The following is a 23399-nucleotide window of genomic DNA, read 5'->3' on the forward strand; positions in this document are numbered from 1 at the left end:
ATTGGCTCATTGATCAACGGTTCAGGCACGATTGATTTTTCTCTCTTTTGCTTTTCTGTCGAAACTCCTTCTTTTGTCAGTTTTTTGGGGTTTTATCAAGTCGTAGCATTTCCCATTACGCATGTGAAAGCCTATACCTTGATCCCTTTCTGTCATAGCAGCCAAAGTCTCCTTTCCTGGAACAGTTGTGTTGCATTCATAGTTTCATGGGACTTTTTTGCTATCTTTGTAAGAGAAGGTTATCGGTTTCTGAATGATCATCTTCGGCGTTATATATGTTCTAACTTCACTATTCTTAGGTCACAAAATGATGACCACAGGATAATTAGCTTTTGGAACTCCCGCCGTTAATTCTGATGTGCATATGTTTCCTTCCTCTTGAACTTCTTCATAGAACTCCGTCTCTTTGTTATCTATCATGCCTTGAACCAAAGTTTTGAATTCTGTACATTCCTATATCTAGTGTCCTATCTCATGGTGGAACTCACAGTAGTTCCCTTTCTGTTCATAACTCTTTTCTGAATCTGCAATGATTAACCCCATTTTTTTCATCTCCTTCCAGACCCATCTCAAAGGGGTTCTTACCTCTACAACGTCTGTCTTAACATTTCTCCTTATGTTTCCACTCATCATGTTCACCACGTTATGATTAGGCAATAGGTTTTCTGCATTGGGTGAATCATCCAACTTGACAACACCCATACCGATCAGCTTTTCAACCAGTTTCTTGAAGGCTATGCAATTTTCTATGGAATGCCCCATAGTCCCGGTATGGTAGTTGCACTGCGTGCTCGCATCGTACCAATTAGGGTACGGCAGTTGTAAGGGTTTTAGATAATGAAGGGCAACAACATGTGCATCGAATAACCTCTGATACAGCTCCTTATACGACATTGGGATTGGCATAAACTGGAGCTTCTCAGTGCTTTACCTTGTTCCAGATTCTTGTCTTGATGAGCCTGGTTGTTTGGCTGTCACCTTTCTCGGTTGATTCACTGTAATCGACTTTGAGTAATCTTTGTTATATGTACTCGCGTTGTTTACCTCATTCTCCTTTCTTTTTTTGAAACTGACCTTCGGTTACTTTCTCCTGCATCAATCTTCCCACTTCTGATAGCATTTTTGATCATTTCACCATTCATGACTATGTCAGAGAAGCTTTTGGTGGCACTTCCTATCATGTGTGTGATAAACAGGGCTTTTAAGGTGTTAATGAAGAGCATTGTCGTCTCTTTCTCCAAGAGGGGTGGCTGAACCTGGACTGCAACCTCCCTCCACCTCTATGCATACTGCCTAAAACTTTCGCTTGGCTTCTTTTCCATGTTTTGCAAAGTGATTCTATCAGGAACCATATCTGTCACATGACTGTATTGCCTCATGAATGCTTGAGCTAGGTCCCTCCATGAACCAATCTTGGTACGGCTCAATTGATTGTACCACTTGGACGCTGCCCCTACCAAACTGTCTTCGAAGCAGTGTATTAGCAGCTGATCATTGTTAATGTAGCCAGTCATCCTTCTACAGAACATGGTGATATGGGCTTCGGGACAGCTAGTTTCATTGTATTTTCCAAATTCAGGCATTTTGAATTTGGGAGGAAGTACTAGGTCTGGGACTAAGCTTAGATCCTTAGCGTCAATTCCCTGATTACTATCAGTTCTTTCCAAGGCTTTGAATTTTTCCTCCAACCATTTATACTTATCTTCCCACTGTTTTGGTAATTCCACGTTCGCCTTTCCTTCTTCAGCTGTTTCATCAAAATCAGGAATAATAGGATTAATTGGGTTATCTCCCGGGCTAAAACTAAATCCTCCCTGGAAAATCGTGGGGATTATGACACCAGTTTGTAATTGTTGCGGCCTAATTGTAACAGACGGTCTTCTTGGGTATCTTTCAGCTTGGGTTTGTACATTTTGTGGAGTAAAACCCGAAGAACACAATGGATCCTCCTTACCTTCTCCAGGATTGGCCATAAGGCCCTTTCCCTTGTCTACTCTTCCCGTCAGTAGATGGGTCAATTCAGCCATCGTATCTTTTTGAGCTTTGATCAATTTTTCCATCATGTCTTCTTGGATTTTATCTAGCCGCTCTTGCATTTGTACTTGTAACCGTTCTTGCATATCCTTTTGCATTTGCTCCAATTTCTCTAATCTTTGGTCCATTTCCTTAGTTTTCTAGCGAGTACCGTATTGGTGCTTAATTGGTGAGCTTTTTTCGGTTTCCAGATTAGCTATAATGATTTTAACCGATTAGGGTCTTTCAGTGAACTCTAATGCATATGATGCAATGTAATGTGAATGCATGAATGCAAAGAAGCGTCGATTCTGATTCAATTTCATTTAGAAAACTTTACTAGAAAGTAAAATTCTTTACATAAAATAGATTACATATATGGTTTTGCCCTAGTGCTGAGAACTTTAATTTTCCTAAGTAACGAAGCTAATTCTTGTCCCCGACTTGATTCCAGCTCATACTTTACGTTCAGTGCATAGGCTTGTACCACCAAAGTCTGCAGGTGATCAGCTACCTCTCGAATTTGAACCACAGCTTCTCCCATGATACGATCTCTATTTTCGACTTGATTCTGAAAGTGGTGAAGTTGCTCCCTCTGACGACTTTCGTTGGTTTCTAGGTACTCAGTCCGGATTTCACAATTTCGCAATGCCGATTCCAACTCTTCTATTCTTTCTTTCATTTCTTCGATCTTGTTCAAGCTCGCTATCAATTCCATCGCGGAATTTCGACTTTGGTACTGATGAAGAGTTCTTTCTAACTCAGCCACTCTACCTTTTAGTTCACATTTTTCCTTTTGGTTCTCTGACAAACTCTTCTCTAAAGCTCTATTTCACGCCTGAACCTCTCAGAATTTATTTTCCCATCCATCAACCTTGATCTTTTCTTCCCAAATCTCTTGACGCCACTGTTCTAGAGTTTTCCCTAGCCCAGCAGTTCTTATTGATAACCTCAACTTCTTATAGTCTGTCTTCAAACTGTCCAGATCTTCCTCAGCTTTGTTCTTACATTTTCTTAATTTCTTAGTCTCTAACTTTTGAACATCCACATCTAATCCCAAGTGCATCTTTTCTTCTTCCAACTACTCGATCTTTTTTTTCAAGCTCTGCATTCCTCTTCTCAAAATCTTGCTTGATAATTTCCAATTCAGAGGGAACAACCCGCAAATGTTCTTCTATCGATGGACTGTCTCCTTGACCTGATCTTAGGATATTATCATTGATTCTTCTAACCCCCCATTCATTATATTCAAGAGTCGTCATCGGGCCTACGGCTAATCTCTTCATCCGTCGAGTTTGGTCCCATGCACTGGTTATTTCTCGAATCTTCTTTTTATAGCGATTGTCTTTATATGAGAATTCAAACTCAGCTAAGCGTTGGGTTGCAGGTATAAACTGCCTTGGCCTGTGCTGTCTTAGCACCATCAATGGAGCATAACCAACGGCTCCCCAGATTCCAAGTAACGGGACCCAATCAAAATTACCACATCGGTACAAGATCTCATCAGGAAGCAACCACGGGGCTCTCCACTCGATGTCCTCCTCATGAAGATTCTGAAGAATGACCAATCATTTCTCTTCCGAGATGTCATCTCTCCTTGGTGTAGCTATTATCTCTTTTAATGGCGAATAATTTTCAGAGAAGACTTGATACGAAACCTTATCAATTTTCCAAAAATGACTGTGGAACCATGCAAGTAGAAGCTGCACACATCCGATGGATCTGCCTTCACCCGTCCTTCGACATGCATTCAGTGACCTGAAGGTTTCTACCAAAATTGCCGGAACTGGCGTAACCCTCTTATCAAGTCGGTCAAAGAGATCTGAGGTCGCCTCATCTATGTGCCCTAGGGCCCTAGGAAAAATTACTAGCCCATAAATGCTCAGAGCAAAGACGTCGATCTTTTTCCTCGCATTAGGGTGCGCTAAAATCAGCTCTTGTAGGCTTTTCCAAGGGATGCATTTGCTTTCCCCCTTCTGCTTGATCCATTCTGTGACCCACTTCTCACTCATTCCAGTGATGTTCATCAACTTCTTTACAAAGGTTGGGATATTAAAGGCTCTAGAGTAGATTTAATCAACTTGGATCTTTGGGCAACGAAGCAAAGCTGCATATTCTTCTAAAGTGGGCATTAAATCAACCCTTCCAAAGGTAAAACAACTATATGCGGGGTTCCAATACTGAGCGAAGGCCCGGAACAAATGTTCGTCTACCTTAATGTCGAGTAGATACGGCAAATCCCCATAACTAGAGTTGAACAATTGCTTATTTTCGTCATTCCAATGATCTCATATTACCTTAAATTCCTGAAGTCTATTTTGCGTTACACTGATACGGGTGTAGTTCCATAACTCAGACATGTACCCCCCGACTAGACTATCTCCTTTCTCTGATTGTGTTTTCTCTGACCACATATGGACAGCAGCATTGTCCTCTACTTTATCAAGAAATCCGTTCTTCATGCCAAGCTTTCTAATTTAGTAATCGAACTTGAATCGATACTCTTCTGAATATGAAATGACATTCAAACATAACAAAAACACCATAAGTTAGTGCAACATAAAAACACAACTTCAAGTAAGTAAAAAAGGAATCAAACACCTATCGGGGCAACCGCTAGGGTTTCCGCAGTATGATCAAGGGTGGGCTCCTAGGTTTTTCTATATGTAGCTCGGTTCTAAAGTTGAGGTACCCGAACCAACAGATTCCTCTGTCCTCACCCATTATAGGCTCATACGAACCGAGTTCAGTTCAAGGGAATACATTTCCCTATGGCTGCACGGAGATGAAAATCTCACGAAGACATAGGTACGGATGTATCCCGGAAGCGGTCCACTATCCTGCACAGAGGTGAAAACCTCACGAATGACTAGTTACTCACTTCCACTTAAAAGGGTAAGACTAAACAGTTTTTATTCAATATGAAGCCAAGATATAAAACTCGATTTACAGTGATCATACAAACAAGTGCAAAGGGAGGATCGTAATTTTTCAAATCAAATTTTTAATTTTTGACAATAAAAAAAATAATCAATTTTGCGGCTTGACTCTCTAAATATCCCCAGTGGAGTCGCCAAGCTGTCGGAACCATTTTTTTGAAAAACAAAAATTTTAGTTGTAGACTTAAAAATGAAAATTGGAGTCGCCACCGATCTCTTAAAGAGGTGTGATCGGATCACCTTGAAAACCATTTTTTGGTCTACGAATTTTGAGAAAATAGGTTTGGGAGTCGGTTACGCACAAGGAAGGGTTAGCACCCTCGAGCGCCCAAAATTGGTACCGAATTGATTGTTTAATGTCTTAGTGTCGAGAATTTGAATACGATCCTTCCTTTTTTTATTAATGTTAATTTTATAAAAGATGCTTGGATAAATCGAGGCGAATGCCAAAGACCTTCTCGTCTCAGAGTAATAAAATTTCATGCCCAATACATTAGGACACGATGTTTTTAGTCCTCGAGAATAAGCTTGTCTTTCGATTTTCAAAACTCTTGCGGTGAAATTAAAAAGGAATATTCAATTGCTTTAAGTCAGATGAAAAATTGAAACCCAATACGTTAGGGCACAATTTCTCAAAATTCCTAGCATTGAATATAGCTCTTATCATTTTTTTTTAAATCTTCATTTCGAGAAAACGACATGTCACGTCCAATACATCAGGACACAACGTATCGAGTTCCCGAGAATGAGTTTTTATTTATGTGTTTTGATTAAAGAAAATCTTCGATTATTTAGATTGAACGAGGAAAATTGGAACCCAATACGTCAGGGCTCAATTCTTTCGAAGATTCCAAACACCGAAATTTGCATTGTCTTGAAAGTTTTTGAATAAATTGGTTTTGATATTTAATTGATATTAAACGTAACTCTTTTGAACGGAAAAAAAAAATTGAATAATGATGTACAATGCGAGATGGGGATTCATAAACTAAAACGCATACTAATGAATGTCAAACAATCAATAAATATAGATAAACAATACAATATAACAATGGTAAGAATCTCATATTATACGTTGGTAGATATTAATACCAAAAGCTAAAGAATTAAAAAGAATATCGAGTAAATTAATGTAAATAATCTTGAAATAAACAAAAAAATGAATAGCATGCAAAAGCGAAAATCGAAAATTATTAACAAATCATATGCATAAAATTTATCACACACAATATATGTATACATACGGATTTGAAATAGATTTAAAGGAAGATAAAAGAAAATACTATGTGAAATCATAATATTAAAATGGACTTTAAAGTAAATAAAAATATATGTATAATATACCAAATAATATACATGCGTTAATCTAAATAATTAACATGTATATGAAATGGACAGTTTAATAATAATACAAATAATACTAGAGTTAACAAATCGTAATAATATTATTATTAAATTAATAAAAAACGAAAGGGACTAAATTAAATTAAGAAAAGAATTAGAAGAGCCAAATGTAACTAAAATAGAGTAAAGGGGCCGAATGCGATGCGCGGATAACTTGGGGGACCAAGTGGGAAATAATTCCCATCCCTCCAAAACGCAGCATATAACCTGGGTCAGGATGAAACAAAAGCAAAATATGGGGGGTAAATTGAAAGGAATGAAGGAAACCGATTCAAATATATCAGAAAAGAGATGGACCGATCGCGCAAATATCTCTCCCCATGCCAGAACAAGCGAATCTCGCCGCATCCGGGTCAGGTCATCGGGTTGGTGAATTGCATTGCCAATACGGCGCCGTTTTGAAGCTATTGAATCAGGCTTCAAACGGTGCCGTTCTATGATCCCTTTAAAGCCGAAATCTAAACCTCTATTTAGCAGTTCCTAAATCAGGTTGGCCAAAACCCTAGCCGCTCACCCCTTAAAAATCTGGCCATTCGAATGCCAATTAATCTCCGCCCAGACTCCGACGGCAACGGAGAGAGCGAAGATCCAATGGCGCTGTTAAAAGGTAATTTCTCCCTTTTTATTCTATATCTATTCTTATATATGTTTGATAAAAAAGGAAAAAGCAAAGAAATATGAATCGGAAAAAGAACCGAATGACAGAAAGAAAAAAAAAAGAACAGAAAACTTTGAAGAATCACCTTCAAAAACTCAGTCTTTTTTTATTCTTTTTGTGTATATTGATATTGCATGTGTCTGTAAACGATTACAAAGGTCTCGCCTTTTGTTTTATAAGCCGAGAAAAAAATGAATATGAAAAATACAATTTCCTCTTGTGTGTTGCGTTGTTTGCTCTATTTGCAGGTACGACCATACGATGACATGGCGCAGTGGAGGCGTGGTGCGTGGCGGTGGTGTACGTACGAAGGCAGAGCCTGTGTTCGTTTGTCCTCACTGCAGGTACGGAAGAGTCCAGCTGGCGGTACGAGGACCAACGTGGTGCGGTGGTGGTGGCATGCGGCTAGTTGCTGTGCGAGTGAGGAGCGGCACACAAGTTTGTTAGGGTTTTCTATTTCTGCACATTAGCTGGGTTAGGTTAATTGGGTTTAGCATTTGGGCCAATTGGGTTTAGTATTTGGGCTTGGGGTTAGGTTAAATTTGGGTAGTTTATGTTAAAACGGTTTAGGCCACGTTGGGCCCAAGTATTTGGACTGTGAACATTTAATTTTTTTTTGTTTGTTCTGAATGGTCCCCGGACAAATTGGGCTATTACATAGCAAATACATGCATTGAACTAATAAGTATGTACAACCAATTAAAATTCTCAAACTCCTCAATCATGTTCACAAGAGTTCACATAAATGCAAGAGAAGATGAAAGCAATTGATAAATCTCAAGTTGGTGTTCTAGTCACCCCACACTCAAATTTTTTAATTGTTATTCACATGTTTTTAGCATTTCTCTCGAGTCTTGCAAGTTCCATCAATTGAGACTTCCCCTTCGTATACTGGACATTGTAAACTGTACAAGTTATTCATTAAAATTGAAGACATAATCCTAACATGAAGAAAATACTTTCAGTAATTGAAAGTCAAATCCATTACCCAACAAATAATACTTAAAAAAAAAATTTCGAAAGAACCGACCCTCAACAACTCATTTTGTTTTCATGTATTTTGAAATCCAAATGCACTTTTAAATTTAAATATCCTCGTACAACCCAGAATGACTCGAATTTATACAACACACTAGGCGGCCAATTTTGAGCAAATAATGTGATGTCACGCACAGATACTGCGCTCGGTTCGAGAGTTTGATAAAAGTTGATATGCTGATAAGATGGAAGAAAGAAAAAGGTTGAAATGATTTTTCGCCATTTATGTACTAAACGGAAAATCAATGCAACTCTTTCCCATTGAAAACGGCAAGAAAAATGAAAATCACAATAGTTTATAATGTTAATTTTTGAAAATTTCAGCAACTATATATTTTTTCCACATTGATACCTAAATTCAACGACTAAATTCATTATAATCTTTGAATTTAAAAAGAAAACCACATTAATACTTAAACTCTACAACTTAGTCCATTATAATCCTTGAATTTAAAAACAATATATACAAATTTAATGATAAGACACTTTAAAATTATACCTAATGGAACGACAAAACCTCAGTCCCACAATCAAAATTCTACTTTTCCAAATTCAAAAACCAAATTAAAATATCAGTGAAAAAAATACAAATATAAAACCTCCGTTTATTGAAAATGTTAACCATGACCTTTATTAAAGAAGTCAAAATCCAAACCATCCTATGGATTTCTAACCAGCCTCTCCAAATGAAGCTTGCTTTTTTCTTTCTTCTGAAAAGTGAACCCAAGGGAAAGCAAATATTTTTGGAGAAGTAAAAACCAATTAAAGTATTTGCTTGACTCCACTGTATAAAATTATATTTTTACTTGTGTATATAACTATTTCAAGAGTACATTCGTAATGAGTTTAAAAAAATACTCTTGTTTTATGTTTAAATGCTTTTTGAATAATTTTAAATATTTCTTTCTAAAAGATTGAAAATATTAACACTAGCAAATATTAAATTGAAATGAAATGAAGTAATTGAAAATGAATACATCGAAGTTATAGTGGCTTTAACAATTATAAGGCAGATAGAGATAGAGCAAAGCATGTCAGCTACGGAGTAACAGTGAATTTAACATCTGCCCTACCCACTTCACTGCCATCAAAATTTTTCTTAAAACACAGGTATCCTTTTATTCATGAAAATATAAATAAAATTAAAAATGAGTAAACACAATCACCCCAAAACAAATAACCCATATCACTCTGGTAAGACGGATGAAAATAAAAACCAATGGAGAGAAATGTCTTGCAATTTAGCATGAAGGAATGGTTGAGAGAATGAAGGTCCAAAATATTATTCTATAATATGAAGATAAAAGAGAAGCATGCAGTTGCAGGATGCAATCATACATGAACCAACTCAATATCCAACAATTATCATCTTTCACAACAACAATGTTCCCCTGGTTTCGGATATAAATCCAATCCGATCAAACCTTACCTACTTTACACAATTAGAAGATTACCTCACTCGTTCCGGATGGAGTAATACTTGTCCCATAATGTTGGAGATTTCGATATTTCACTCATGAGATTCTTCAACTTCATACTGCTATCTCCCCCACTGCAACATAAAGCAAAAATATAATTCAACTTGGCACACAAAAACAATTGACAATCAGAAAGACAGTTGCATACATATAGCCATCAATTTAAAATCTTAAAACTCAATTGCCTAGTAAAAGGTCAAGAGTGAAAAGGAAAATCATTGCACTCGATTATGTGCAAGAGTACAAAACCTTATTCGGTTCAAGGATGCGATTGCACGAAGAGCACTACGGATCATATCTTCATTACGATCTACTTCCTGTTTGACAGCATCTTGTTTGGGCTTGAAATTAATTGTCTTTTGAAGAGGGTCCACCAGTGAGTCCAACACTGAATATCAAATTTGAGACAATAAACAAATGAAAATTAAACAATTATCAGAATCTCGGTAAAGATAATTCACTGATCACCCACCTGGTAATACAGCAGATGGACATTTATCAGCAAGTTTTGAAAGGATAAGATGGCAAGGCATCTTAACATCATAATGATCTGGCAAAAAGCCAAAAATCTAAATCAGTATAATGATGTAACGCAAAAAATGTATTATCTTGAGACAAATAACCTAATTATTATTGCCATAAGATTTGTGAATAATGAATAAATATGGACTTTTGGCCGAGAGAATAATTCAAGACATAATAATTAAATTTATTTTCAACATCGGATTTTGGTTTCAGGTACAGCTCATGATAAAACTATCCTATGCTTAAAAAAGTAGCTAATTGGTATAATAATTAGTCATCTAATTATTAATCCCAAGGTTTATAACCACAATACAAAGGGGAGGCAACTCACCATCAAGTCCAGATTTAAGGTACGGAACAATGAAAGATGAGGGGTTCACTTGATCAAGACAACTATCCAGCAATGTGTCTACACACTCAAACGCTGCCTTCCTTAGCTCAAGGCCATCATCGACGATGTGCTTGAAGGGACCAAGGTCAACAGTTCTTATCAATTCTTTCTGCAGCAGGCCAGAATTTAAAATAACATAAGAAAATGCAGGGATGCCTACCAGTGAATGGAGAACGTGGAAAAGAATAGGACAAGTAGAAAAGTACAAGCATAAAAAGGAAAGAAGCAAACAAGATTAACAAATGAAACCATGTAGCCCTACACCAGAAATGAAAAATCATGATAGATAACTCGGAGACCAAATCCTCGAAGTTAACAAATTATAAGCTAAAACTTCTGATAGAATCCCTCTTCTATTTTGACAGTTACAGGAATTAAACAAAAGAAAACCAAAAGATTTGCAAGGTAAAAAAGTAAATACAACCCAGAAAGTTACCATTAGGGGACACCTCATAAAGTAACAACATTTATAAATAAATAAAATAAAAAAACTGCTAATTGATTAAGAAGAATCAGGGTTTTGTCGCATGCAAATGTTTTAGTCAACAGCAAATTAATTTAGCAACCTAATTAACAGCAAACCATCAGCAAAATCATCATAATGTAAACTTTTAGCTACCTTAACAGTCGTTTGATCATAGAGAAGCGGCAATAATTCAGGAAGTAGCCCCTTAATTAAGTTAGGCTTATTGTGAGCAAAAGTACTTAAAGCCAACACAGCTGCACGCCTAACATGCTGCATTGATGATTGCAGATAAACAAGAATAAGTCAAGAAATATAAGAAACCACATAAAAGCTTTTCTTTTTTATTTCCTGTTGGGTATTCATCAGGAGTAGAAGGGTACTCACTCGATCCTGATCCTTGATAAGCATAAGGAATGAAGCAATCTCAGGATAAATGATCTCATCTATCTTCTCTGGCCGCTCAACAATAGAATATTTTACGGCAATGACAACTGTTGCCCTAGTGAATGCCGCTGGACTGGTTGTTCTCAACTATAAGAAATTCAAAATTTTTAAAGTAACAAATGCACTATTAAATTACACCCACATGACAAAAGCTCGGCAGAAGTACAAAGGGCATCAGACTTGTGTTGTGGAAATACCTTAAGTGCTGGAATGAGTTTTACAGGTTCAATAAGTGCAATTTTACCAAGGCACTCAGCCACCACATTTCTGACCCCCTCTTCCTCGCTTTCACAGTGGTTAAAAAGTAATTTCAGAATTTTCTCAACACTTGAATCCTGAAACTCTGCTTTATCTACAGATTGCCTTACTATAACCTGCAAGTAAATTTAACATTAACATAGATGCTGCATCAGACAAAAATATCTGGTTAGGTTTGAGCGCCACTTCAAGAAAACATACCTCCTTAAGAGAATGAAGCAACAGGTATTGTTTCTTCTGCTGGTTATCAATCTGGTCCAATATGAAAGGTAAATACTTGGAAAGATTCCCGACAGCTATATTGCCAAGAGCATAAGAAGCAGCAGACTTTATCTCTTCAAAAGGAGATTGGAAGGACTCAATAATTATAGTCTCTATATGGGCATGCGAGCTCAGATCTTTCCTCCTCCCAATCTCCCCCAAACAGAGCAAGGCTAGATGCTGTTTAATATATATACATACATAAAGTACAATGTTAGAAGATCGATTTGAAGCAGCAGATACAAATAAATGACAAACACAAAAAAGGAAAAGGAAAAAAAATGTATCAATACAAAAAGAAATAAGACCATGCTTGAATTACTAGAATCCAAATCCAACAGAAAAGAAATAACATCAAAATAAATAAGTAATACACACACTAGCCCATTGTCAATTTACTGGCAAGAATAACAGCAATACAACAGAAACATCGAGAAGAAACTCGGAAAATAGGTAAAAGAGAAAATACCGAATTGGTTGTGCCATCATCTTTAAGGATGTCAGTGAGCATTTTAACCGTAGATGAACATTTCTGATCACCTGCAGCGAGACAGAGAACAGCCACACATTGAGCTATTGAATACAATGCTTGTTTTGCAACACCGCCAGATTGAGGAGATGGTTTTGCACTAGAAAGAAGAGATTCCAGTAATGCATCAAAACTAGTGTTTTCCGAATACACCAAACCAGCAAAAAAATTCTGCAAAGCCTGAAATTTCCAACAATGAATGCCTGTAAACACAAAAAAGGATTTTACAGCAGATGTAACCTCATTAAATTGAAAAGGAGATACCAAAAGTGCCTGGCCCTGCAGCAACGAGCTCTTGATCAATGTCAGTGCTTGAGGAAGAACTCTATTTCTAACAGCAGAACCAACATTTCGGCTAGATCTCTTGTCGGCCATTAGGGTGCAGCAGAGTTCAAGGGCAAGAGCCGTCATATGCAAGTCAGAGTCACTAAAATAGAGAAAAAGGGTTTAGGAAGCCTCAAAACGAATATAACCATGCAAAAAAACTAAAAAAGGTAAAGTAGGAACAGAACCTAATCAGAGTTGAAAGTTCCACAATGATAACTTCATATGCAGACGGGCCAATTTTATCTCCATAGGCTACAATTAATGAATTTAGTGTCCCGAGTGTTGCCTGCCTTAAAGCCCGATTTGCCTGTTTTCCAGACCAAGGATATTTTGGATCAAACATAACTACATAAGTACCACAATAAAACAGTTCACTAATTCAACAAGATGCAAACTTCCATACTTTCCGCAAGAATCCGGTCAACTCTGCAATTACATGCTCCAGAACACATGATAGATCTATCCGGAGTGGAGAAGCAGCAATAACAGCAAATGCCTAGATTCAGAATTGGACAGATTATGGGGCCAAAAACTTTCATGAGCAATAAAAAAAAGTAGCTTGAACATATGCAGCCAAAGAGGTAATAAGCAATCCAAAATTAAACCAATGTGCTCCATCCAACAAATCGTAAATCAGAAACTTCAGTAAAAAAAAATCATAGACAAAGATATTACAATAAATATATCATAGTGCAACCCAGCCAGTAACATGCATTTGTAAGAAAAGAGTCCTTAATTTATTTCAGTCTGAATAATTTGGGGAGAAGAAAAATCATTCAATTGGATATTATCAGTTCCAAGAAACTGACTATGCTAAAGCCTTTAAACTCCCGTAGCTTAACATGGAGCCAAGTGTTATTCGCCTTGAACAAAAGCAACCACAAGGTAACTAATTTTTCCATCACCAATATTTTTTCAATTAAAAGATTACCACTTATCTATAGACACAGCATTGAATTTAGAATTTAGAATTCATAATGAAATTTTGCATGGACTGTACGGAGAAAACAGCACCACACCAAAACTTAAAGCCTACAGCTTAAAAGTCATCTACGCAAATATAAATACATAAAAGTTAACCCAATTCCCCATTGAGGCAATATAATCAGTTATCCAGGATTATAATCGAGACGCCAAACAGATTCGCAATCAGAAGATTCACAATGGACTTCCAAGAAAATAGAATACAAAAATTAAGTTCAAGTTACAAAAGTTTTTACATTACAGAGTAAGATAGACAAAAGGCTGTGATAAGTGTCACACATTCCAACAATACCATGCCAGTATTTTGACAAAAGAGATAATCTCATAAAGGGCCCCTATAAGATATACCTATTCCATGGTGGTACCAATAATTCAAAAAAGACAAGTCTCATACATGTGTGTCAATCTAACACCAAGGCTTAATATCACTAAATGACATGTCAGACACAGCCATCATCCAGCAATGCATACGAATGCCACTTCATCTTGCCACATCATCATTAAATATATATTTTTTATACATATAAAGAAAATTTATTTTATATAAAATTAAAAGTCGGAGAACTTTAAAAACAGAAAATTTATTTTTTAAGGAAATTCTTTTAAATTTTTTCAAAAAAAAGAATTTTTTTAAATAAAAAGCAGAAAATTTAAAAGTATACAGAAAAGCTGGAATATATTTTAGGAACAGAAGAGCTATAATCTAGCACAATTTTTGAAAGGTTGGAGAAGATGAGCTTTTCTGCAAATTTTGGCCTAGGGCTTCAAGTTCTCTCACAACATTGGAGAAGATGAGCTTTTCTATCTTCTTTCGTTTCAGGCTTCTCATGCAAGGGTCTCTTTTGGCTTTTGATTTTTCTCTTTTACCCCTTAGCAGGTTTTTTTGTTTTGTTTTGTTTCATTTTCATCTTTTTTATTATCTCAAATGCCGCATATTATATTTATTGCCATATGGACAACTGACATGGTTTAAAACTCCACGTGTTGAATTTTTATTTGTTGTCTAGCCACATATTAACAGTGTTAATCCAAGATACCAAAATAGACATTTTAAAAGTAGACACATTGAACATTTGGTTAAAGTATAGGTGCCATTTATGACATTATCCGTCGTATAAATCTAATGCTTCAACTAAAACAAATGATTATCAGAAGCACGGAAAGCAACTAACCTTCACAGTAGTAAGGCGGGTTATCTCATTTCCCATTCGATCAACAAGTACAGGAAGGCATGCATGTAACTCTGTTCCAAGGTTATCACCAAAAGTAGAAATGACAAGCCCCATGCAAGTAATAGCACACTCTTTAACCTCCTGAGAAAGGAAATAGGATTAAAAACATAACATTAATTAAACTAATCTAAAAAACAATTAAATCCATCTCAGAAGAAACATGACAGGAGGAGGAAAACTAATTAAACTCTCCTTACCTGATCTTGATCTTGGTTAGTCAAGCGAGACATTATTGCATTATAGATTGGGTGGACATAAGGTTTAAAATCAAAACCAAAACACTGCAACAAACAATCACAATTGTAATCAATAACTCAAATGAAACATGGAATTACCAAAATAGAAACATTAGGTTTATATCAGGATAAGACTTGTTCCAGCAAAAAAGAAAATTGTTAAACGGAATCTCAAATTGCAAGAGAAAGGTTCCACCTCAAGATTTGGGCGCACTACGCGAACAAGTTCCCCACATACTCTTAATGCCTCAGCTGTGACTTTGTAGTAACGCTCACCAACAGCAGATAAAACAGGACTAGAAAGATCCTGAATGACATATTTACCAACTTATTATCATAGAAAAAATAAATATTGGTCACCAAAAGCAAGATAAAACAAAAGGGGAAGAATTATGACCTCAGGAATATTGTATACACGTTAAGCTTATCAAGACACCCAAAATTCAAAAATAATTAATGATAAAACATCATGGTCATTATTGAGAACAGATAAAGGAACTGAAATTACAGCAGCTGCGAAACTTTTTATAACAGTTTTAAGCAGATATCAAACTGTTCATGGATTAACACAGTTTCTCAACATTGTTTTAGGCAAAAATGGCCAATCCAGGACTAAGAGAACTGGAGGATATAAAGACAACAAAGAAGCATCAAGCCAATTTAACATAGTAGTCTTTACATCACTGGAAGATCATATGAAGTTAGAAATTGAAAAGATTTAACCAAAAAATATATTCATGTCACATATAAAGACTGTAGTTCTACGAGTTGCACAATGGCATTATCTAGTTATGCCAGTAAAGAGCTTTCCTTGTTTCACTTTTTGTATATTTCTCCTAGTTACAGGAAACCAAATACCCCAGTAAGAGAGGTGGAAGCGTGAAAGGACAGCATTAGCTATTAACTAATCTTCTATATTCAAAAAGCAAGCATGCAAGCCTTTCTCAAACAATTGGTGAATGTCTTCCAAAAGGAAAAAGAAATAGGTGAATGAACTTTCTCATGAGAATCGCAAAAGCATTGAGGTTTGAGCATCCACATAAACCAAAACATAATTTACCTTAATGTAAGGGTGAAAAACGGAAGGAGAATGAGATGCCAACACCAATCTTGTAAATATAAGTGCTTCAATCTTCAGATTTGAAGTAGAAGATTTATCCTGGAAAATTTACAAATAGAAGTATTTGGAAGGATGAAAAAAATTAAATTAAATTACTTGTACACACCAAAAGTGTGAAAGTCATACATTAAGCGCCTTCTCTATTCCAGGTATGAGTGTTCCAATGTGATCGGCAAGGCAGTCTGGCAAGACAACTACAAGTTCTTTCAAAACAGAAAATGCACCAACCTGTAGATAGAATTATATGTTATGCAAAAATAAAGAAAATGCAATATCCTGCAAAGTATGTAAGGAATTCTTACCTTTGTCTTGATAGATTTCTCACGTAGCTGCCGATTTATGGATTTAACAATTTTTGGCACCTCCTGCTTCAATAGCCATCTTGGACTGCATAAAAATAGCATTTATATGTGAATAAAATTGCAAGAATGAATCAGACTGAAAAGGCACAAGCAACCACAACAGTATTGGAAATTTTTTTATTACAGATAAATACCACAGCCAATAAAGCTCCTCATCTGGTTAAAGTTAATTAAATAGTGAATTCAAACCCTAAATTTAATGATAATGAAGATGAAGACAAGTGGCAATATTGATGATAATATCATGAACAAAAACAATAACAGCAATGATAATTAACAGGTTTAAATGAGTAAAGCAACTCATGAGGAACTCAAGCTAGGCCACTTAATGCTCAAACTCAACTCATTTGCAATTGATCTAAGATTAAGCCTAAGCCATTCAAGTAATGAGTGACTTAGAGCTTTGTAATACTAGACTCGTTTGCAGTAGAACCGACCTAAAGCTCAAGTTATGACAACTTTTAAAAATTAATATTTTATTCATAGATAAATAAAGTACTATATTTACTTTCACATTTTCAAACTTGAGTTTAGTGTTGCATTCAAGTTCAAGCTCAAGTTTCGAGCCTGTTAATCAATCTTATGATAATTGGGTTTAATGAATTTGCGCACACATAGCTTGATTATTTTTTTTGTCGATCACAAGGAGAAGAAAAAGGGTAGGCAGAGCTCTGTGGAGTTTAAGCCTCAAGTATTTTTATCTGAGTCAAGCTCAAGAGCAGAACTATATCAGATGAGCTCAACTTCTTTAAACACCTAAAACTAACATAGTGGAGATGATGAGAACTTCAAGGAATCCAAATAAAGTTCTGTATCAAAGCAGGGAAGCAAAAATTCCATTACACGAATTCAAAGACAATTACTAATATTAACTTAGAACAGATGATGAGCTCAGCACCTTTAAACTCCTAATACTAACTGAAGGTATAGGATAAGAACTTCAGGTGTACAAATAAAGTTCTGTATCAATGCAGGGGAGCAAAATTGCATTATTTGCATGCAGTAACTAGGGAAAATAGATGCCTGCAGTTTTCAAGAACTTCTATTAAATGATTTTGAAGACAATAGAAAAATTATAACACCATACCAGATTATAAAAAAATGATGCATCCGAGGACTTTATTTCATTAAGGCTGTGTTAAAATTCTTAACCATAGTTCAAAGATAAATCAAATGATTATAAAGCAAACAAAACAGAGTAATAAGCCAGATAAACCTTCCTATTCCAATTCTTCCAAAGTTTAAATCAATTCATGTTCAGAATGCATCTGTTAAGGACACCCAAGGCTCTAGTTATCTCAGGTCAAGATCATTCAAGGTTCAAGCAGGTTTCAGATCATTCAAGTTTTAGGCAGGCTTAAGGTTCAATTATATTTCATGTAGAACCATTAAAACCATTTTTATATCCATTAACATTTATAGAGTTTCAATTCCACTTCGAATCAAGTTTAATTTGAAAAAAAAAAAATTGAATGCTGTCAAAAAAACTATAAATTTTAAAAAATAATAATAAGAATAAATGATTAATTCTAAAACAATTACAGATCAGGTATAATTAAGAGTTGTTGAAGTTGAGATCCAATCCAATCAACATTTGTCAACTTCAAAATAATCGGTCAACCTAGTTTATCCTCAATACAATATTAGCAACGAATGCACCAAAACAAAGTATCAACACAAATTTGGGTAGTATTCATTATTTTCTTAAATCTACAAATTTTAATCAAGAAAATAAAAGATTATCCTCGCTATAAGTTAATGGTGGAGTTAGGTAAGATCTTATTCCGAGCCATTTGAGGATCCAAATCAAGTCATGAATGTAATGGTCATTTCAAATTTAAGCCAACCACTATGAATTTCAAATCCAGGTCACTCCAGATTGAACAAGCACCAATAATAATAAACAAAAAACTTGAAGTGTAAACAAAATTGAGAAAATCATGAAAATAATAATATCTTTGGTGCTTAAATGATATGAGAAACTCACCTCAGTTCATCCATGTCAGTCTGTCCCTTAGTCACATTTCCGGTTTGCCGTAGTAGCTCAATGAACGTATTAAAAACATCCATCTGCCATATGTTATTCTTTGATAAACAAACCCATATGAAGAATGAAATCTATATACCATGGCCTGAACATTACCTTGACATTCTCTTCCCTTTCTTTAGATCTATCAATTAACTTAGGGCAAGCCTGCACCAAGAGAGAATAACATCTTTAAAATGGTGCGGGAACTACCCTCAGAAGTTCAGGACAGAAAAGGCAAATATATACCTCCTCATACAGTTTACATAACATCTCAGGGCGAGAAACAATTAATGCAGCTAAACATTTAGCAGCTGCTCTTCGAACTTTCCAGCTTACATCTTCATCATCGGTATATTCATTTGCACTCTCACTATAAAACAATAAAGAGCTGGAGCTAAAAAACCTGTCTTTCATGCAGACATAAACATAAATCATACCAGAAGCAAATGAAAAATCATACTCTTCTTCCTCCTCCTCGTGATTCTCATCATCAGTATCTTCCTCCATGTTATCAGTAAAGTTTGGATCATAACTTAAATACTCCAAAGCAAGGTGAAGAATTTCATCACAATAGGACGAAATATCCCTAGGGCAGCGAAGCAAAAAACTTTCTAGTGCCTGAAAGCAAAACTTGACCGTTATGAGCAACTCAATTATTAAATTATAAATTTCACCCCGCAAGAATTTATCAAGCACTAAAGCACAGTACACCCTCTAAGATACAAAGCCATATAGAACACCTGCAAGCTATACTCTCTTAGCTCCTCATCATTTTCTGATGCAGTTGTGCAGTAATTAATAAGCACTGGCACAGTGTCTCCAAGATGAGGTCCAAAACGATACCCAACAGCACGGCTGAATACAATGATAACATATATTTCATTAGCAACACATATAACAATAAGAAAACACTGAAATCCTACCCTCAATGATTTAAATCTATAAAGACTCCACAAAGATAAAAACAATAGTGGCAAATGGTTGTTCTTCTAGCACCATGCCACCCTTGCTATTTTTATTTTTATGGAGTCTTTATAGATTTAAATCTTTGAGGGTAGAGCATTTACAACATTCAAACCTAGAAAAAATCCATACAAATATTCATATATAACTTAATTAGAAAAAAAAAATGCCATCCATGCAGTTTTGTTGAAAATAAGCTTACCTCCATTGATACGAAAATACTCCTTATCTCTCTTTAAAAATTAGAGATCTAAGAATTCTAATATTCAAACTAATTTTTGTCCAAAAATCACTTTAAATACTGAAAATACCAACATTTCGTTTTCCTTTTACTTGTTCCAATTTTTTCTTTTTGGTTCTAATCAATTTCTTTAACACAACTCTTTTTCCCAGATTAATGGATCAATTTATTTTAACTGAAGATAATTGATATATCGATTCATTCATGAAGTTAATATATAATTGAATTATAGATTATTGTTAATATATTTAATATGTAATTAAATTAGAATATAACTTCTATTAAAATAGGACAAGATAATAAGATGGTTTTAGAATTAACTAAATATTATACTTTGTAAAAAGAAATCTAGGTAAAAGAGAAAAGAAAATATAAATTAAAATAAATAAGATAAGAAAAAGTGAAAGGAGTGTGTTTATCTTTTCATTTTAACTTCATAATTAACAATATTACTTTTTGAAGCCCAATGATATTGTTTTCTGGTAAAAAACAGGGGGAGTAAGAAGGTATTCTTCAAAACCTATGGGGCATTAAAGATATTTTCTACAAACCTTAAGAAGGGTTCAATATTTTACTCTTCCAATAAAAATTATCCTTGTTATTAACAAATTTCAAACAATAGCAACTTCATTCATAAGCAGTATGAGGCGAAAGAGGTAATGACCTCAAAGCACCAATCATTTGAATGTTCGTGCGGATCAATTCTGATTTTGTTCCCTTACTTCCTACATTTCGTACAACTTCAATGGTTGTCTTCGCTAACAAGTCATCTGACAAGCTTGAAGAAAGAGATGCTGAAAACAAAAGAATGATTAGTCAATAATTTACAAAAACAGAATGTCAGCTTATCCAAATGATATTGCCACCTCCTCTAGGAGTTGGGATTCCAGCAATGCTGAGCTTCGATCCCCAACACTTGCAAATTCACCTTCCCCGATTCCCCTCAGTCCTTAGCATACTTTGTACAAAACTAAATAAATATGATAGACATCCTAAAAGACATATATAAAGACTCATCAATTCTTTTTTCTTCATTCCTTACAGTTGTCATAAATACCAAACATTATATTAAGTATCAAGGAAGTCAAACCTCTACTAATTGCTCCATTTTAGCATGCATGTATTAAATAACAAGAAATAGAAGGCATCTAGCCTTCTCCATAGGAAGCAGAATTAGTACATGAAGAGAGGGCTTTAATTGAACTGTTACTCCACAAAAGACTCCAAAGTCCAAAATGAAATATAAGTTCGAGCACATCAAAACCAAGTTTAAAGAAACAAAAAGTCAACAAAAAGGATTGCCAAACAAACAAATTTGTTTCAATTCAGCACATCTTACCAATACAAGAAACTGTCTTCTTTCTAACACTAGCTTGATTGGAATTCAATTGTGATAGCAATGCATTCAGAAGTATCTCATGGTCAGTTGCCATTAGATTTCCAAACTTGTGAAGAACATCGCATAAAATGTCAAGACATTCACATTTAATTTCTGTGCTAGTCCCCTGCAACAATATTAATAATAAGTTAATTATGAATACAAAATATTCAAAGCAAGCAGAAGAAAAACAATTTTCATATTCTTTCATTGCACAAGGACAACAGTACCAAAGTAATTGATATCAGCCTTAAAGTTCATCCCATAGTCAAGGCCCTATATATGATTAGCATGATGAAACTGTAAAAGAAGTATCTTTGAGAAATTTATCAAGCAAATATTATTGTCCATAAATCTTTGTGGAATTAAACTTTCACATTGGAACTTAACTGAAATAAGAAACTAAAACAGTACTTCAAAAGAAACACTTTCATAGTGAAATTTATTGAAGATATAAATCACAGAGCGTTGACAAGCTGTGTTCAGAAACTTGCCCCGCCAGTTATTCCTCTTATTAGTTGAGGAGACAGAGAAATTAAAACAGATTGTGCAAGAGATGGAGTAGAGATTTCAGAAATGATTGTCTTCAAAGCTATGCTTGCAATGTCGCGGTGCTGATCTTTGCCATTAAGCAATTTCTCACAGAGTTTATTGGTCATTTCCACAACTCTTGGTTCACCAACCTTCTTCACCAATGGAGCAAGACTGCAATAAAAGTTAAAATCAGAGTAAACTCAAAACAATGAAATACAAGAACCAGGAAAAATCATGATGTAAACTAGTCTAGCATTATAGCGTACAAAGATGCCTAAATTATACAAACTTGTTAATGCAAAACACTACCCGAGAGAACAAAAAGCTTACCATTTGACAGCCAATCCAGAAACATCACCAGCTACATCATCAAGTTGTTGGAGGATAATGTTTGACAACTTTATCTCAAGGTCAGAATCAGCCTTAAAGCCCTCCTTGTTTAGCTCATTTAATAAATCAGAAGTAGCCATATATCTATAATCTTTATCCTTTCCAGTCATCTATAGGAAGAGATTAATAAGTTACAAACCAATATCAGATAAGCCTTTGTCATTTTTTCTTTCTTTTTTCTTTCATCTATAAAGCTGAGCAAACTGTAAGAGATGAAGCAAGCACAGAGGACACTGGAAAAAAAGATTAAAACAGAATATAAATAATAATACCTTTTCTAGAATACCGGTCATTTGTAAATTTGCCATCTCTACAATGTAAAGTTCCAACAATCTCAAAGCCAACTTACACTATTCCGCCGAAATCTGCACTGAAATGGAAAAAATCAGAAAAATAAAATGAAAGCGGGTAAGAGCTTCATAGAAAAAATATATTATATATGCAAAAACAAATTTAAAAATAAAAGAATTAAGAAGCAGATCAAATTCGACCAAAAAATAGTAAGTAAAACGTTTATAACCTAAATTGTCAAACACAACTGAAACAAAATAAAACAATATTCAATCTGCATTATTGAAAGACAACCAACTAAAACAGAATGAGTAAAGGAAACAAAAAAATGAATAAATAAACAAAAAACGAGATTATTGAAAACGATTAGAAACCTAGAAGATATAGCAAAGACAATGTGATGCAAAAAATATATTTTTTTTCTTAAAGTGTGGGTTTGAATTCTTGAAAAGTGAAAAACCTAGTCAATTAAACACAAGCAAGAATCTATAAGTGCACAAACAAATCAACAGTAGATTCGGCTGATAATACGAAATCACAGGTGAAAAGTATTAAAAGTAATTGTTAGATTAAGTACCAGAGCGACGCACAGAGAGTAAAAAGAACAGAAGCGAAGATACGAGAGTTCTCCTCTATATTTTGTTTGATCTGTTTCGCTATTTAATGAAAACCAGTGGGTTTAGTGAAAATCGATTTTTATGTATTTTTTAAGGTGAAAATATTTCATGGATCCCTGTATTCTTCTAAATTTTGGATATTAGTCCTTATCCTTTTATTTCTCGGAATTTTATCTTTCTCTTTTTAAATTTTAAAATTCAAATCAAACTGTTAATACTATTTTTTTAATTTGTTAGTATGACATTTTAAAATAAAAAAATACTCACAGTAACCAGGGACAAAGCTAGAAA

At 34.9% G+C, this 23399-nt stretch overlaps 2 protein-coding genes across 3 annotated transcripts; both read right to left on the reverse strand.

Moving 5' to 3' along the window:
• Nucleotides 1-3035: 3035 nt before the first annotated feature.
• On the reverse strand, nucleotides 3036-4025 carry LOC105772046 (uncharacterized). The gene is made up of 2 exons (XM_012593393.1): nucleotides 3672-4025; nucleotides 3036-3566 (listed from the first exon to the last, which is right to left on the reverse strand). Exons 1-2 carry the CDS (start codon nucleotides 4023-4025, stop codon nucleotides 3036-3038), a joined length of 885 nt encoding a protein of 294 aa, XP_012448847.1.
• A 5285-nt stretch (nucleotides 4026-9310) lies between these two features.
• On the reverse strand, nucleotides 9311-23163 carry LOC105772935 (cullin-associated NEDD8-dissociated protein 1). Of its 2 annotated transcripts, none has more exons than XM_012594448.2 (29): nucleotides 23069-23163; nucleotides 22473-22565; nucleotides 22141-22310; nucleotides 21771-21981; nucleotides 21238-21403; nucleotides 20563-20692; nucleotides 19435-19549; nucleotides 19155-19312; nucleotides 18941-19064; nucleotides 18809-18859; nucleotides 18653-18735; nucleotides 16606-16690; nucleotides 16430-16531; nucleotides 16244-16342; nucleotides 15380-15490; nucleotides 15145-15228; nucleotides 14888-15028; nucleotides 13135-13227; nucleotides 12917-13038; nucleotides 12669-12831; nucleotides 12345-12584; nucleotides 11816-12055; nucleotides 11554-11730; nucleotides 11297-11443; nucleotides 11066-11182; nucleotides 10387-10555; nucleotides 10003-10080; nucleotides 9780-9918; nucleotides 9311-9604 (listed from the first exon to the last, which is right to left on the reverse strand). In XM_012594448.2, exons 2-29 carry the CDS (start codon nucleotides 22506-22508, stop codon nucleotides 9508-9510), a joined length of 3648 nt encoding a protein of 1215 aa, XP_012449902.1. In that variant the 5' UTR covers nucleotides 22509-22565; nucleotides 23069-23163; the 3' UTR covers nucleotides 9311-9507. The 2 variants fall into 2 exon arrangements, with proteins under 2 accessions (XP_012449902.1, XP_012449901.1); XM_012594447.2 differs by having other exon boundaries at nucleotides 22473-22570; nucleotides 23069-23154.
• Between the last annotated feature and the right edge of the window lie 236 nt (nucleotides 23164-23399).

Source organism: Gossypium raimondii, chromosome 6, assembly GCF_025698545.1.
Source record: "Gossypium raimondii isolate GPD5lz chromosome 6, ASM2569854v1, whole genome shotgun sequence".
Classification (NCBI taxonomy): domain Eukaryota; kingdom Viridiplantae; phylum Streptophyta; class Magnoliopsida; order Malvales; family Malvaceae; genus Gossypium; species Gossypium raimondii.